Source organism: Trichosurus vulpecula, chromosome 1, assembly GCF_011100635.1.
Source record: "Trichosurus vulpecula isolate mTriVul1 chromosome 1, mTriVul1.pri, whole genome shotgun sequence".
In the NCBI taxonomy this organism is placed as follows: Eukaryota; Metazoa; Chordata; class Mammalia; order Diprotodontia; family Phalangeridae; genus Trichosurus; species Trichosurus vulpecula.
This window is the reverse complement of record NC_050573.1, coordinates 119,442,034-119,459,790: the sequence shown is the minus strand read 5'-3', so window position 1 is coordinate 119,459,790 and position 17,757 is coordinate 119,442,034. Positions and strand designations below refer to the sequence as shown.

Genomic DNA, 17,757 nt, shown 5'->3' with positions numbered 1-17,757 from the left:
AGATAGCAAGGCAACAAGACAACTAACCGACCCAGTGTTTCCCTTCTAGATGTCCAACAATGTATTTATTATTCCAATTTAAAAGAAGGCGGTCAGTGATAGCTCTATTTTCCGTTTGGACTTTTGGGGGGAGAAGATATGGGAAGAATAGGAGAAGGGAAAAGGGACCAAATAGGAAGGAAATCCTATTGGTGACTTGGAGAGGATTTGACTAATCAAGTGTATCAGAAATTTAATTTGGGAAGGAGAACTTAGGGAAAATATGAAGAACAATCCCCTGGGCCCGATTTTATTGCTGAATTCTGAGAGACGCAAGATTAAATGTGTGTGTGTGTGTGTGTACACATATATATGTATGTATATATGTACGTATATGCGTATATATGTATACATATATACATATGTATACACACGCATACATGTATATATACATACACATACATATACATATGTATGCATGCATATATGTATATATACATATACACACATATATACATACGTATATGTATACACACAAATATATACATGCATATATGGATATATGTACACACATATATACATATACATGCATATGTATATATGTGTATATCTATATGAAAATATATATGGTTTAAGGAAGATTAAGTTAAGTAAAAGAAGGTGAAGGAAAAGGTTGTTGGCATAACAAGTAAGAAAATGTGTGTAACAAAACATGTTCAAGTCATATTCAGTCGTCTCTGACTCTCTGTGACCCCATTTTGGATTTTCTGCAAAGATACTGGAGTGGTTTGCCATTTCCTTCTCCAGCTCATTTTACAGATGAAGACACTGAGGCAAACAGGGTTAAATGATTTGCTCAAGGTCACACAGCTGAGGCTAAATTTGAACTCAGGAAGATGAGTCTTCTTGATTCTAGACCCAGCCCTCTATCCACTCTGCCACCTAGCTGCTCATGGAACAAATAGAGTACTAAGTAAATTGATAGTGTACATTAGTGGGTAGGGAGAATTGGCTCTAAAAGTTTTAACTGGGTGCCTAGGATTGCAGTGTAAATGCTCAAAAATAGATTCAAGAAATAAGGCTGAAAATCTCAACCATTGTGAAGAATTTCAGCCCCAGCTGAGTGATTAATATCTGTGTTCCAAATGGAGGACGATCTCTCTCCTAGAGGAGAAGATCAAGGGACTAGAAGAATGCTTCTCGATACTCCACGTTGTTAAAAAAGGATGAAGGATTCCCAAAGGAAACAGAAACAAGGCTTCAATAAGGGGAAAGAGAGTGGAGGGTTCTGAAGTGGAGGAGGGGAGCCTTGATGCTTTTCAAGTTGTTGGAGAATGAAAGTGTTACAGAAAGGAGAAAAGGAAGGGAAAGGATACCTACACAATTAGAGCTTAATAATCATGTTTAGGCTCTTCCTGAAGAGAAGAGACTTGGATGCTCTGGGGAGGAGGAAGCTGTTCATCCTCCCAGGAATCAGAGTCCCAGAAGCCCTCAGGTGAGACATCACCTAGGAAGGGGCAGAAGAAAATGTGAAGAGTAGCAGCTCAGGAGTAGCTGAAGCAACAGTTGTTTGACCTGATAACAGGTCCCAGGAAGAGGGAACCCAGACGCCTCAGGCTTTTTGTCCCGTCCCAATGGTTATGGGTGGGTTCACTCAGATATCTCCTAACTGCGCTGCTATGCTGCTATCATGGTGCAGATGCTGGTGTGTTCTCTCCACAGCTGAGTACATTTACATACAGAGAGGAGCTTAGATCATTTTGAAAAATAAATACTGATTTAGAATGAGTTTTGTCAACATGGGCAATAAATTCCAACTTTATTCAAGCCCTTCACAGTCTGGCCGAACTCTACCTTTTCAGACATTTCACATTACTGTCCTCCTGCCTGCTAGTTTCCAGCTAAAGTGGCTTGCTTGCTGACCTACACCCAGGGCTTTGTGCAGCCTAGCCCTCCTTCCTGGTATGCTCCTCCTTCACGACCTCCCTTTAGAATTTTCTATGGAAAACCTTACCTGAGCCGTTAGGCTTTAGGCTTGAGTTATCTCTGAAATTACCTCATATTTAGCATTTGTTTACACTTATTCTCCAAGAGAACATAAGGTAGACAGCTAGGTGGCAGCTAGTAGATAAAACATGGGCCTGGAGTTGGGAGGATCTGAGTTCAAATCTTGCCTCAGACATGTACCAGCTGTATGACCCTGGGCAAGTCACTTTACCTCTATTTGCCTCAGTTTCTTCAATTGTAAAGTAAAAATAATAATAGCACATACCTCTGAGGGTTGTTATGAAGATCAAACATGATAACTTGTGAAGCATTCTGTAAGCCTTAAAGGACTACATATTAGTTGTTATATTTATTAATTCATTTTATATTTTGTTAATTAGTTATTATTAATATCCTTGAAGAGCAAAAACTTTATCTTTTTTAAAAAATTTTGTATCACTGGCACTTAGCCAGTATAGTGCCTCTAATATAAAAGGTGTTTAATGAATGCTTGTTGAATTGTTCTGTCTTTCTGGCCTAGGTACACAGTATTAATTCCAATGCGAAATGAAAAATTTTTTATTGGCCACAAAGTTACATAAACCAAAAATTTGGGTTCGAAGTGGAACTTCAGATTTTAGAATACTTTTGTGTTAGAAAAAGTAAGAGTTAAGAGAATCCTTTTGCCAGAAAGTCTTTGCATAACTGGATTTTGTTAGTTATAGCCACTTAAGAAATCATCATCATTATAGTTATTACTATCATTAAAGTTTTCTTACTAATTGAATTGTGCAGTTTCATAAGTACATGCTAACAAGAGTTTTAAAGTTATAGATATATAAGTATATGTATATATATGTATGCATATGATGGTTTTTATTAGAAAATTGGCTCCTAGATGGGGAGTTTTATCATAAAAATCTAGCAGCTTAGCTTTATAATATGTACACTCTAATAGCTTCATGTTATTATCATCATAGTAAGTACCACAAAGCCCAGCTGTTAGAGCATGGTGCCGGGCCAGAACTTGTATGGTGTGAACTAGACAAGAGGTCCTGCCTTTCCGGAGCTTGTGGTCAGAGAGAATCAACACAGACGTGGACAGAGACAGTCAGAAGGAAGGCCTCAAATAAACAAGGTGTTTACATTTCCTATAAACAAAGGGGCAAGTGCATTTTATTGGGTGATGAGTGAAATGACCTCCACATTTAGATAACATATCCAAATACAACTGATAAATAACATTTCAATTTCCCCCTGTATTTTACTGCACAGTGGAAAATACATATGGACAGCAGGAACGCAGGAACTTTTTTGACTTTAAGCCACCTTCACAAGCTAAATATATTTATGTTCTGGATCCAAACACCTAATTTCTCAAGCTTACTGGCAAAAGGCTTTATGATGAAATCCGGAAAATCCTCGTTATTGATGTTAAGTGAATTCTATAGCCACAAAAACAGTAACTGAGCCAGTCAGGAACTAACAAGCACAATTAGCAGAGTCTACAAACATTCTGAGGTCTTCTCTGACATGACCTCACCTTAAAGCTCTCTATGTACAGTTTCCAAGATTCAGGTAACAAAATCTTTGCTAACTTGGGTTCAGAAACAATATTATTTATTGTCATTATTTAAATAGTCCCAATCCTAAACATCTGGGTGTGTGGAAAAAATGTGTTTATTATATACATTTTATATACATGTATACACATATGCATACACAAACAGACGCATTGGAAAATAATCTCTTTCAGATGTGAAATTCAGTCTCTCCTCTTGCCAGTCTTTTCCTGTGCTTTCCAAACAGATGGTCCATATGCTAGTTTGGGAAGCACTGTACACTTATTCTTTCTGGAGATATTCAAAGTTCCTTTGAACTCCCCCAATAGTCAAGTCTAGGAATGGTTAGAAATAAATTTATAATTGTTTTCCATTTGCATTGGTACTATCTCATCACCACCAAGAATGCAAAAACCAAAAAAATAAATAATGCCTGCCTTCAAGGAACTTATATTGCGGTTGGGGGTGGGGGAGGATTCTATGATGCCATGATGCTCTATCCTACCAGGAGAAATGGCAATAGCAGAATTTACACCATCATTTTTAAGTTCTATAACATCTGTTAAGTACAGATTCTCACCTTCAAAGGCCGGGCATTTTCTGACAGAAGCAGAAATTCAGGGACAAGGCTGGGGACAATTTTCTTTGATGGAGGTGAGAATGGAGACTGATTCAAAAGCTGCTCTATTAACCATCATTCCATAGCTCCATCAAGGCAGAGATAGTCTATTACTTAAATTAGTTCTGTGCCTTATGCTCAACTGATTAATAAAAAACTTGTGAAATTCTGCATTCAAGGTTTAGTCCCACCATCAACATTTCTGTGAAGGTTTTCCTGAACCCATGGCCTCCAGTTGTTTAATGCCCAATTCCTCCTCAAATTCCCTTATGTTTACTTATTTCTGTATATTTTATACACCTTTCCCATCACCTATATTGTAAGCTCCTTGAGGGCAAGGACTTACATGTGTTTTGTTACATCTCTAGCGCCTCTTGGCACTTAACAGGAACTTAATAAATGCTTGTTAAAGGAAATTGAACCATAGAGTCATATAATGTTAGCACTATATGGGACTTTAAAGATCAGTCGATCCAATCCTCTCATTTTATAGATGAGGACATTGCAACCCTAGGAATTCCAGGGTTACTTGAATATCACTTTCTTACGCTAAGAAAATGAATAAAATGTCTAAACCCTTTGATGTAGGGATTCTACTACTAAGCATATAGGATTCCCTTTAACACTCATTTATTAAGTTCCTACTATGTGCCAGGGATCATTGGAGGTGCTGGAGATACAAAGAAAAACATGCAAGTCCCTGCCCTCATGGAAGTCATCACTAAAAATAAAGTCTCTATATACACCAATATGTTTATAGCAGTACTGTGGGAAGTAGCAAATAACTTGAAACAAAGTGGATGACCACCGATTGAGGAATGTGTAAACAAGCTGTGATATATTAATTTCTAAAATACTACCGCACTGTAAGAAACAATGAGCATGAAAAGTTCAGAAAAGTATGAGAAGACTTACATGAACTGATGCAGGTAAGCTGAATGAAAACCATATGCAATGACTACAGCAATGTAAATGGAAACAACAACTAAAACAGAGAAACAATGCTATGAAATTATATTGCTCAAGTCTGACCCTAGAGAAGAGATATAGGAAGTCACCGCCCCTTCTTTGCAGAAGTAGGGAACTACGCACATAATATCAGATGTGTTAGTTAGTTTAGCTGAACTGTTTTCCCCCTCTTATTTATTACTATAAAGGATGGTTTGGGTAGGTATATTTGGAAATGCAAGTGATGGAAAAACAAAAGCTATTTAAAATTTATTTTAAAAAAATGATTTGCCCCAAATCACATAGCTACCTCCTACAGATCCCAGCGCCCTGGCAAGTCTCTGAAGGTAGTTTCAATGAGATCTGCCACCACATTATTTTCTCTTCTAGAAAGCTCTCTGGATAGCCAAATAAAGACCTATAGTTTTCAGTTATCTAGTGAAAGACAGTGAATTGCACATTACTTATAAACCTCAGAAATCGAATTCTACTCTAGATACCCATTCTTTTTCACCATAACATTTAGCTAATTGCAGAAACCAATCAATCAGCAAGTATTTATCAAGCCACTACTATGTGTGAAGTACCATGTTAGGCTCTATGGATATGAATACAAAGAATAAAACAGTCTCTACTCTCCAGGACCTTATGTTTCATTGGGAGAGATAACAAATGCATATATAAGTACAGAATAAATATAAATAAATATGAGTGAAATACAACATGGTTATTGGGGAGGGCCCCAGGAGGTGGGGGTATCAGGAAAGGTTTCATGTAAAAGGTAGTGCTTGAGATGCATCTTGAAAGAAATGAAGTATTGTTTGAGATCTAGGTGAGTAGGGAATACAAGCTAGACACGACAGATGGTCAGTACAAAGGCATAGAGAAGAGAGCCGTGAAGAACATCACAGACAGAAGGCCAATTTGGCCAGATCACAGTGCTGCTAGACAGGCAGTAATGCACAACAAGGCTGGAAAGATACAACCTAGGCGCAAGGTTGCAAAGCCCTTTAAAATTAAACTGATGAGTTTATATTTTGTCCTAGATTAGAGGCCACAGGGAGTCACCAGAGTTTATTGAGTAGGGGATTGATAGTCATTTCTGCTCTTAAGGAACAAGATTTTTATAGCTACATGGAGAATATACAGGAAAGGACTTGAGGCAGGAAAGACCAATTAGTTTTTCTTGTTGTTCAGTCATACCTGACTCTTTGTGACCCCACTGGGGGTTTTCTTAGCAAAGATACCGGAATGGTTTGCCATTTCCTTCTCCAGCTCATTTTAAGATGAGGAAACTGAGGCAAAGTGACTTGTCCAGGGTCACACAGCTAGTGTCTGAGACTGAATTTGAACTCAGGTCTTCCTGATTCTAGGCCTGATGCTCCATCCCCTGAGCCACCTAGCTACCTTTAACTTCTTTTAGATCTCCTTAATTTCCCATGAAAATTTTTTTGCAACACCTTTTCTTTTCTCTGTATCTTATTGCGGCCTATATCTACCTTTCTTTAAAACCTATTATTATGAGAAATATAAATAAATCTGGAAAGACCTACAAAATAATATGATAAATAAAATATAAAATAATGCAAAGAAAAGACAGCAGAACCAAAAGTACAGAGTACAGACTACAAGGGAAAAACATTGTCTACTAGCAGTGAGGGCCCACTTGAGGTTGTTTAACATAAATTTGTACAGGACCTGAACAGTTGATGTCACTCTTTATGGTTAATTCACACTTTATGATTAAAGCAAACCCTTTTGGAGTTTGTCTTGGTATATGAGATAAAATATTGATCAATACCTAGTTTCTGCCACACTGCTTTCGTTTTTGTTGAGTTCTTGTCCTAATTATCTGAGATCTTTGGATTTATCAAATGCTAGGTTACTGTACTCATTTGCCTCTGCATATTGTGTACCTAATCTGTTAAACCTGATAAACCTATTTCTGTTTCTTACCAAATTATTAAGAGAACTATAGCTTTAGAGTACAGTTTGAGATCTGATACTGCTGGGCTCTCTTCCTTCCCACTTCTTCTCTTGATATTCTTGAACTTTCATTCTTCCAGATGGATTTTTTGTTGTTTTTTTTTCTAGTTCTTCAAAGTAATCCTTTGGTAGTTTAATTGGTATGGCACTGAATAATTAGATGAATTCATGTAGCATTATTATTTGTATTATATTGGGTTGGACTACCTATGAGCAATTAATATTTCCCCAGTCTATAGATTTGTCTTTATTTGTATAAAGATTATTTTCTAAGTGTGTTCATATAATTCCCACATGTGTCTTCTTGCCAGGTGGACTCCTGAGTATTTTATACGGTCTCTAGTTAGTTTATATGGAATTTCTCTATCTGTTCTCACTGGATTTTGTTGATATCAACATAATAATGATATGATACACGATACAAGGTATAATAAATTTAATATAGTGCAGTAAATATAACATAACATCTCAGGTTCTTGTTTTGTTAGGACACGGTTACGTGGGCAGTTACATCAGTTATCCTAATTTGTTCAAGAATAACCTTCTTGTTTTTATATACCAATTTTATATACCAATTTACAGCATGAAATGAACTAAAATAATATTGTTTTTGTGTTATTCCTTAGTCTAAGAAACAGTATTCATTTCTTATCCTTAATAAACCTTAAATAAAATAGATATAATAATAAACCTTAATAAAAAATAGCATAAGAATTAGTATTTTAACAGTTCTAGGATCATTGGGAGAGATAGTAATAGAGAATCATTCCTTCACTGAGGCAGGGGGATGTATTGGCACATCCCACAATGCTGTATTTACACAGTATGTTAACATGAGTGCATAGGCATATGAGTTTAACAGGTAATATTCTTCTAGCAACATACATTTTATTAGCATCTATGGTTCTGCCAAAAAAAAAAAAAAACAAGTTACATGCTCAAAATTTCCTCTAAAAAGCCATTTTCCTTTAGTCTTCTGAGGTCTGTAGAAGATGTCAGGTGGCATTATGAGTTAGAGAAGCTGTTTTTGAGCTATTTATGACAAATGAAAGACTAAGCTCTTGGACATCAATCTATAAAACCCCTGCACTGCAAGAAGACACAGGACTCTCTTCAAGCAGCTTCTTTTCGCAGGCATTTAATAGTTACTAACTTTGGAAGTGGAAGGCAAGAGCATTGAAGCAGTTAAGTCTTCAAATACAGGTTCACTTGAATGCAGAAGGAAATTCTGGTGTTAAAAAAAATGGCAGAGATAGACATGTAGGTTTCTTTCAGATGCCTCATTTATATTGAATTGATGTGGAAAATTCGGTCTACCTCATCCCAGGCTGACAGATGAAAGTTGGCTGGAAGGAGGAGTCACCCCACTGTCTGCTTCCTCTGCAGACTTTTCTGGCCTGAAAATCCTTCGAAGAAGGTGAAGCTCAGAGCAGCTGGGGTGCTGCAAAACTACTCAACTGTTGCTTTTTAAAGGTTTTGGATGGAGCAGGAAGAATACCACTTTCTCAGAGAATTGGCCATTTTAGCTGAAAAGGGTCCTTAATGCCTGTCTTGGAAAGATCATGTACTCCTTAAATTAGGAAAATGTTGCACTTCTGGCCAATTCAAACTCAGGACTGTGGAGACTGGCAGCAGAATCTTTTCCTGAGACTCATAGGCTTTACGGCCTCTCCAAGAACTTGCTACCTGTTCCATGGGGGAACTCTGGGCTGGGAGAGAAAAGACTGGATGCTCACTGTTGATATTGGCAGGATGTAGATGTACCTCCTTTTCCAGTTGGAGATGGGAAGCCAAATCATTCAATTGTTGGGCTACAGGCAGAAGCTAGTGCAGTTTGCACAGTAAAAGCTAGTTGTAGTTATGGCTTTTAGATCTGGGGTGGATGGAATCACCAAGGAAGCAGCAGTACTTACTCTAAAACAACATATTGCCTTCCTGAATAATAGTTAAACCTTTTAACCTCCCTCAATCAGATTGACTAGGAGGATTCCTCTATCCTCCTTGAAAAATTCATTTCTTTATAAATCAATGATACCAAATGAATGGCACTTAGGACAGGGATGTGTGTTTCCAATGAATCTAGTTCCTCCCCCACGTATTTGAAAACCCATTTTTGCTTTTACTTTTAATTTCATTTGGAACAAGGCATTGATCATGAGAGAGTCCCATTATTTATGAACCTTCTATGGCTATATCCCAGCACAAGACTTAATCTGAATGGTTTGGAGATGGGCCTAGTGATAAGTTCACGAAAGATATTTTTTAACATTAATTTATGAATTATGAAGGGGGAGACCACTTTACTCCCCACCTGACTTTCTCCACCTCCAATCCCTAGAGAACACAACACCTTTGCCACAGATCGGTGATGTATCCTTGGCTTCCTTGGAGAAGGGGTTAAATCTGATGGAAATGTGGTCTAGAGGAACAGATGAGAAGAGCTCCCATTATTAGTCCACCATCTTTAGGAGGACCTAGTTGATTTTAGGAGGTACCTAGTTGCTTAAAGGGGCCCCCTTCACACCACATTCTGTAGAGCCAAAACTGGTGACTGCAGGACCACTCTGTTGTACTTTACTTCAAGAAGGGAATTTGAACTTTGGGGATTGAGATTTTAGTCTTGGTTCTACTCACTGGAGGCAGTTCATTTAACTTCTCTACGCTTCGGTTTCTTTTTTCACAAAATAAGGAGAATGACCAGATAGTCTCTTCAGGTCTCCTCTAGTTCTAAAATTTGATAATTCTTAACCCCAAGTGATTTGGAACCTGTACCTACCCGAGGTGATACCTGCCTATCTACACTCTCAATGGTAGCTTAAAGTGTTACAGTAATAATGATAGTGGAACAGTTAGTATCTACGGAGTGTTTTAAGGTTTACAAAGCACTTTGCATGTATTATCATTTGATCCTCAAAACAACCCTGTGAAGTAGGTATTTTGTACCCATTTTACAGAGAGGCTGAGAGCTGAAGTCACATAGCATCTGAGGAAAAATTTGAATTCAAGTCACCATGACTCTAAATCTAGTGAGCCTTCTATCCCTTAAGTTGCCATATATGTAAAGTGAGTTGTCAAGCTATTATTAATAATAAACCCTCCACCACAGGGGCCAAATTCTTCTTCCAGAATCCTGAGAGAAGCCCCATCATGTGAGACTATAAAGCAGAGGTTCCCACACTTATTTGGCCTACCACTCCCTCTAAAAGAAAAAATTACTCAGTGCCCCCCCTAGAAATCTACTTCCTTGAACAACTTTTTTGAAATTTGTGTCATTTAAAAAATATATAAAATTTGTATTTTTTAAAAATTACCCATCTTAAATTTAATAATTATAAATTTGTTGATTTTTTCCTGCACTGAAATTTTGATGCAATGTTGCATCACGTAACCATATAGTATCATATTGTAAAAAAGTCATTACAGGCACATATTCCTGCCAATGTAAGCTGGACTTCCTGACAATGCATGACAGCTCGCCAGCCAACACTTGCTTGTTAAGACCTGTCGACAGACTTGACCGCTGATCATTATGACTTGCATTTTGTGTTTGGAAAATAATAGAATCGCTACAACTTTAACTCTGTTACACAACCAATGAAACACGTACAAACGGTTTTTCAAAAGCTTCTCTTCTTTGCTTCTGCTTCCACCGTCCCCTTATTTTTATTTATTTATTATTTATATATTATTTTATTTATTCCCTCCCCTCCCCCCATGTTCCAACACCCCCCAGAGGGCATTATCACTCACTTTGGGAACCTCTGCTGTAGAGAAGGTAAACATTATTTCATTTGAATGTGCAAATACTAAACTGTTTCTAAACTATATCTAACAAACTCAGACCAGAATGTTAAAGTTAAAAGTAAGAAGTAGATGAGTGAGAAAGCCAAGCCCTCCAGCTTGGTATTCCATCCTGATGGCATGAACACTGATGGAGATGAGATTCATGGTTTAGTGACAGAACTCTAAGTACTTGGGTTGTGGATGACAGGGGTACTTGTTTACACCTTCATTGTGGAGTGTTGGGGGAGACCATTTAAAGCTGAGAATTGATGCTTCTTGCTTCATTAAAGGACAATCTTAGTAGCTAATCAAATGATTTTATTCTGATCATTTTACATGGTCACTGAATAATCTATATAATAAATTATTTTCTTGTACCTTCCTGGTGATATTCTCCTGGTTCTTTCCCTTACAAATTTTCTGCACTCATGTTTAACAGACTGCTTCCACACAGCAGCTGAGTTCTCTTGAGTTTTCAGGTTCGGAGAAAGGTATCAGGGAAAAATCAGAACTCTCCAAAGTTTCAGAAGTTTCTCTGTTGCTTCTTACAGCTTTCCTCCAATTACATTCGAAAATCCTCAGGTCTGAAAAACAAAAAGTCAAGAAAATACCTTATTTTTCTTTGGAACCCATTATTTTAATTTTAGTTTTCCTGTGGGAGGAAGTTTATTATCACAGTATTTAGATGATGGCATGTTTATATTGAACAGCATTTATAAACGATATTCTCTAACTGCTTTTTTGTTATAATGAAACAAAACAAAGTAGGCAATTTAGGTGGCTAGTCTTGGAAACTGAGTCAAATATACTTTATCTTCGATAACCTGAAAGAAGTGTTTTGGGAGGCTACATTATCGAGTTAAATTTCAGCAATGTATATTCTATAGCTATTCAGTACCTCCCTGCAATCAGAAAAAGGAATGAAAACATGAGTGATGAAGTAGATTTTTAAAAAATAATATTTAAAGACAATTTTAGCATTCATTAAAAAAATTTTAAAGTAGATTTTCTTAATGACTGAACTTTATTGCTATGATTAAGCAAATATCAATTTTAGGGCATACTTTCACAAAAATTCTGCTTATTTTGTCTTTATAAAATAAAATGGGAGCAGTGAATTAGTAATGAGATCCTACTTTTTACAGCTGCTTCATAATATGTTGCACATAGAAGGGATTGTAATAATGTTGCAAATAGCTCAAAATCTATACAAAGATCTCTTCTAGGACAAAATTTTCATGGAACAAAGCCTCTATCTTTATTATTAAAAAGGAGGTGTACATTTACTTGTATTCCACTGAGACACACATGGAATACACACACACACACACACACACACACACACACACACACACACACACACCCCCACCACCACCACCACCACCACCAATCTTCTGTACAGTATGTGTATATGTATGCAAGCATGCTATTTTCTATCTACCTCTCACATATGATATTTGATGGTATAGAGAAATCCCAGTGAGTAATGAAGGTCAGCACATGCTCAGTAACTTTTATGTATCAGAGGCAGGACTTGAACTCAGGTCTGACTCTTTACCCACTGCACCATGCTTCATCTTCAATGATCCACATAAACAAACACAGGAATACATAGTCGGGAGATATGAATGCGTGTATAAACAATTAGTCTGTCACATAAACAACTACATGTAAATATTTCAGTAGGTCTACAGGTAAAGGTAGATTAGGCTCATAGACAGGGAAGAGACCTCAGAGGCCACACAGAACAACTCTTTCATTTTATAGATGAGGAAACCTAAACCCAGGGAAATTAAATGACTTGCCCAAGGTGAGAGAGATAGTAAATATCAGAGATGGAATCTGAACCCAGGAAGCAAGAGCTCTTTGTACTGTACTACAGAAGTACAGTGGATTACATGTGGATTAACTTGTCGGGTAACAGGCCAAACCTCAGCTGTCTACTTCACTCTGTGAAGGGGTGTGTGTGTGTGTGTGTGTGTGTGTGTGTGTGTGTGTGTGTAAGGGTATATAATGTGGATATACACACACATCTAAATCACAAACATGTACATATAGTGATGCAGACTGAACCACAAAAATCAAAATTCATGAATTTGTAAGAAAGTGCCAAGTGATGTTACTACAGAAAATGAGGACATGCTAAACCAAAATTAAGAAGGAAGGCTTATTTCATATGAATTTTTCTGAATTAATTTATGATAGACAAGTAAAATCATTTTGGAATATAATTTGAATAATTGAAAAAGGGTTCTATATTCTGAAGGTCACTTTAAAAAGTAAATGAACTGTGTCTGCCCTGAAGCAGCTTATCTAGTCCATTTTAAATACTGACAGTGTTTTAACTTGTAAGACACTGTCCAGCATAACCGCAAAGACCAACTGCCTAGTGGCAGAGTAAACACAGAGTGTAGCAATTTCAATTTGTTTATTATTTAACACAGAGGAACAAGGAGTGATCTGGGAAACAAGTCAAATATGTTGCAATACATTAACCACATACAGTCATGACATGAAAAACAGAGAATTTTATCATTATATTTAAAGTTTCTTTGTAAACATTAAAACCAATGTTTACGTTGTGAACTGTAGAACAGTGGCATTAGTTTCCTTCTTAGCTTGTGGTTTATCTACAGCAATGTCACTGATGCAGCTGGACAAGCTCCAGCACATCTAAAGAAACAATTACACTCCGTTTCAGCTGGTTCAATCAGAGTGGGCTTGAGACTGGAAAAAAATTAATCAATCTGATTCATCCTGTCTCCCACAAATCACTGTAACACTGTCAAGATAGCCATGCTATGATATAGCTTCATAATTACAAACCAAAGGACAACAGTGTGGAAATAAATAAGACAATGCTGAATTATTTCAAATTCAATGAGTAAAATACAAAAGGAAGCTAGGAATCAAGGCCAGACTCACCCACTGGACCAATGGGAGAAAAGCATATGTCTTATGTCAGAGATGGAATCTGAACCCAGGAAGCAAGGGATAGACTGATTCTGTTTGGTGCCATAAGCAAGAATTAGGGGCAAAACAGGGAAGCAGATCTTAGTTCAACAAAGGATCATAAATTTAGAGCTGAAAGAGACCTTCAAGATCATTTAGTCCAAATCTTTTCATTATGCTCCACTGCCTCCCTCACTTAAAGGAACACTTAATAAAACTAAAGCTATCCAAAAATGGAAAGGGAGGGCTGCCACCAGAGTCAGTGAGGGTCTTGTCACTGGGCATCTTCAAGCCTGAATGGTCACTTGAACAAAAACATAGTTGACAAGACTCATGCTTTGGTTACACAATGGACACACTTAAGTACCTTCTAAATAGATTTTTTATAAACATTTTTCATTTTTTCCAAGTCCTAGATTTCTGCAGATGAAGAAATACTAACCAGAAGGGCAACTCCCTCCAAGTATTACAGTATTCGAAGTGGGAATGAACCCAGATCCTGTGACTTCTGATTCAGTGCTCTGTCCACTACACCACATGACCTCTTATGAGGACAGAGCTCCCCTGTTTGAGTCAGGCTACATCAGGAGTTTTAATCAGTTTTAGGTGCCATGTTTTATAAAGGGCACTGCCAAAATTGGAATTTATTCAGCAGAGAGTGACCAAGATAGTAAAGGGTTTAGAGACTATATCAAGAGCGCTATGACTGAGAAAATTAGGGATACTTGGAAGAAAAGAAAAAACTCCTTGGGACAAGGAAGACACAAAATTATTTTCTTCTTCAAATAACTAAAGAGTTGCTGTTTTAAATCTTTTTTTTTTCTTTATTTTTTTTGGAGAGGGGAAGGTAGGGCAATTGCGGTTAAGTGACTTACCCAAGGTCACACAGCTAGTAAGTGTGTCAAGTATCTGAGGCCGGATTTGACCTCAGGTCCTCCTGACTCCAGGGCCGGTGCTCTACTTGCTATACCACCCAGCTGCCCCAGAGTTGCTGTTTTGAAGGATTATATTTATTCTTAGATCAATTTGGGAGTCGACAGAATTACATATTGACTAAATATAATGAAGCACTTGCTAAAAATAAGAGTTGTTCAAAAGTGGAATAGGCTGTCTTATGAGGCTGTGGATTCCTTCTTACTAGAAGTACTGCTTTCAGAAGGGTCACGTATCTGGTGGAAGACTAGGCTACATGACTTATTAAGTCACTTCCAATTTCACGATCCTGCAGATGCTCAAGAAGTGTTGGCTGAGATGATCAAAGTTGTAACATCTTATGGGAGAAAAAAATGCTTGATTTGAGCTCTACGTTACTAGGTGTTTTGTTTTGTATTTTGCTTTTAACACATTGCCTGTCTCCCTGCCTTTCCCCCACCAATGTTTCACTGGAAATGATTTCAATTGTTATTTGGATTAAAAAGTACATGTTTAAAAGCACTGACAATATTTACACAAACTTAGCATGCTCTATAAATAATTATGGCATTCTGAAGACAGCTTTGGGAGCTCCTGTCTTCCAGTTTCGGAGAGAGATTCCATATGCTGCTGTATCAAGTAGATACTTAACATATTTTATACTTTTATTACAGAAATTATTGCCTGCAAAAGAATAAACTACTTTTTTAATATTTCCCACACCTTTTTTTAAAAAGGCATGCACTACAGACTATTTAGTGTAGACGTACATGGAACTTTCTGCAAGTTTTTCAGTCCATCAAAATGTTAATTTTCACTTGGTCTCAGAGAGAGGAAATTCAAGGCCACTAATCAGCAAAGACTAGATGAATCTAGAGCCGTTTCAAGTTTGTAAAACCAAGGACTGAGGTAGCAAATGATGTATAAACCTCATCTTTAATGATGGTAGTTTTTTAATTGTAAGTATGCTTCAGCTAAACATGGGAGAATTAATGAAACAAGGACAGTTTTACTTGCAAAAATGTGAATCTCTTTTGCTAGGTCATACTGAAATTTGTTACTTCATTTTCTGAAATGATAATCTCTACCTCACATAGAACATTAGGCATTAGCTCTATTTGCCTTGAAAGAAGATGGCTTTTGGAAAAGAATGTTATCTCTGTTCTGTGAGTAAAAACTTAACAAAAAAAGCTGTTTGGGTTTACTCAACATTTAAGGTCACACCATTTTGCACAAAAATCCAGACTCCTTCAATGGTAAACCCCACATCTATTACCATTAGTTTGGAAAAGGGGCTGTGGGTGAGAAGATGGTGGCTGATCTCATAAAGGAAAGAAGAAATAAGCACATCTCCTGTTTCAAATCCCACTCAGAAGGAAGAATTGAGAATTTTTTTAAAGATGGATGAACAAGACTGTGTTAGAGTGAAGAGGGGAATATTTTTATAAAGGTTTTCACCTTATACTTTATTTTACACACACACACACACACACACACACACACACACACACACATATGTCACTTTGCTTCACACATAACCTTCCTGGTTTTATTTTTCATTGCAAAGTAGTGGGAAAAAATCCATTTGGTTTATGAATAAAATGTAACTTAAATCTGTGTCACAGATGGTTGTCAGCAGAGCAAAATTAGATACACTTTAAATTGTTTGCCATATTAAGGTAATTTATTTTCCATGTTAAAAAAAAGAAATAGAATTCTGGTTGTAAATCTATTAAAACTGGTAAAACAAAACTCCAAACCTACTAGTATTATTTTATTCTTCCTTTAAGACTTAATTTTTTCCACTTCTGACTTAAATTACTTAGAATAGGCTAATTATTCCAAGAAAAGAAAATCAAGAAACTGAATTTAAGTACGGATAGCAAACTAATCTTAGAAACAATAAAAGGTCAGCTTGATTAGGTTCCAAGTAAGTTCCACTGTATGGAATTATTTAGCATAACCCTCCTTTAAATTTTTTCCAGTAAATCTAGTGACACCACAAATTGCTGGAAAGAAATCACAAGAGTGAGGCACAGTCAGGGTAGGCAGGTGGGCAGGAAGACAGGCACAGTATTCATTTCCTTGGGGCATAACTCTGACTTCAGAAGAATAGAATGGTGTCTTATTTGGGCCAGCTTTACTGAAATGTGTTAACATTTTCTTATAGGATACTGATATAACTCTCAGTACTATCTGATTTATGCAATAAAAACAAAGCTAAATTCTAGGCTATCCCACTGAATTTTATATCCCCACCCAAGTATCATTTAATCAATTAAAATCAATCAGTTTTTACAAAGGAATATATACTAAAAAAAATTTTTGTTCTTTGTTCTCAGAGGACCAATGACATCAGAAGGGTGATGTCTTGACTTGCAAGTGAATTGGATTTAAGTGAGGCAGGGCTGTGGGAAGTCATGAGCCTCTCATTTTTTCCTCCAGAGTCATGGGAGTCCAACGGCAAGACACAGGTCAATACAACTGGGAATAGCCCAGGATGCAGAGGGAGACCCTGGCTTTTTTAAGCTAAGGTCTTTTACCAGGTCCCTGAGAAAATACAGCAAGTACAGAAGTACAAATACATCCCCCTGATTGAACTGGAGACAGTCTCCCTTCTACATCCTCAGTCCCTGGGAAGAGTTGGCTTATACTTAAAGTGGTTGTTACAGAACATTCACTCCACCAAATTCATGTCTGAATTTGGCATAGCTGATTAATGAAGATATTCCTTTGCTTGCAGAAACCGGTGTCTCTGTGTGATCCATGATTCACAGCATGCCTGGGCTGAGTCAATCAAAATACTCAGGATTTTGCCTTTCCTTTAGATTGGCTGCCCACAGACTCTGGCATGGACTCTAGTTTCTTGGTCTCTAGACCTTTCAAAGCTCACAAGGTCACAGCCTATTCCTTTCTATCTATTCTTTTGATGCTTGTATTTGAAAGTCAGATTTTCTATTCAGCTCTGGTCTTTTCATCAAGAATGCTTGAAAGTCCTCTATTTCATTGAATATCCACCTTTTCCCCTGA

The 17,757-nt window shown here is 37.1% G+C and overlaps 1 protein-coding gene across 1 annotated transcript in view; it reads right to left on the bottom strand.

Annotated features, from left to right (window-relative positions):
- Positions 1-7,501: 7,501 nt before the first annotated feature.
- The window catches only part of MRPL13 (mitochondrial ribosomal protein L13), a 54,554-nt gene continuing 44,298 nt past the window's right edge, over positions 7,502-17,757 (bottom strand). Inside the window, exon 7 of the mRNA XM_036741859.1 lies at positions 7,502-11,447. Within this exon, the coding sequence (XP_036597754.1) occupies positions 11,426-11,447 (22 nt within the window). The 3' untranslated portion in view covers positions 7,502-11,425. The remainder of the gene's footprint in view (positions 11,448-17,757) is intronic.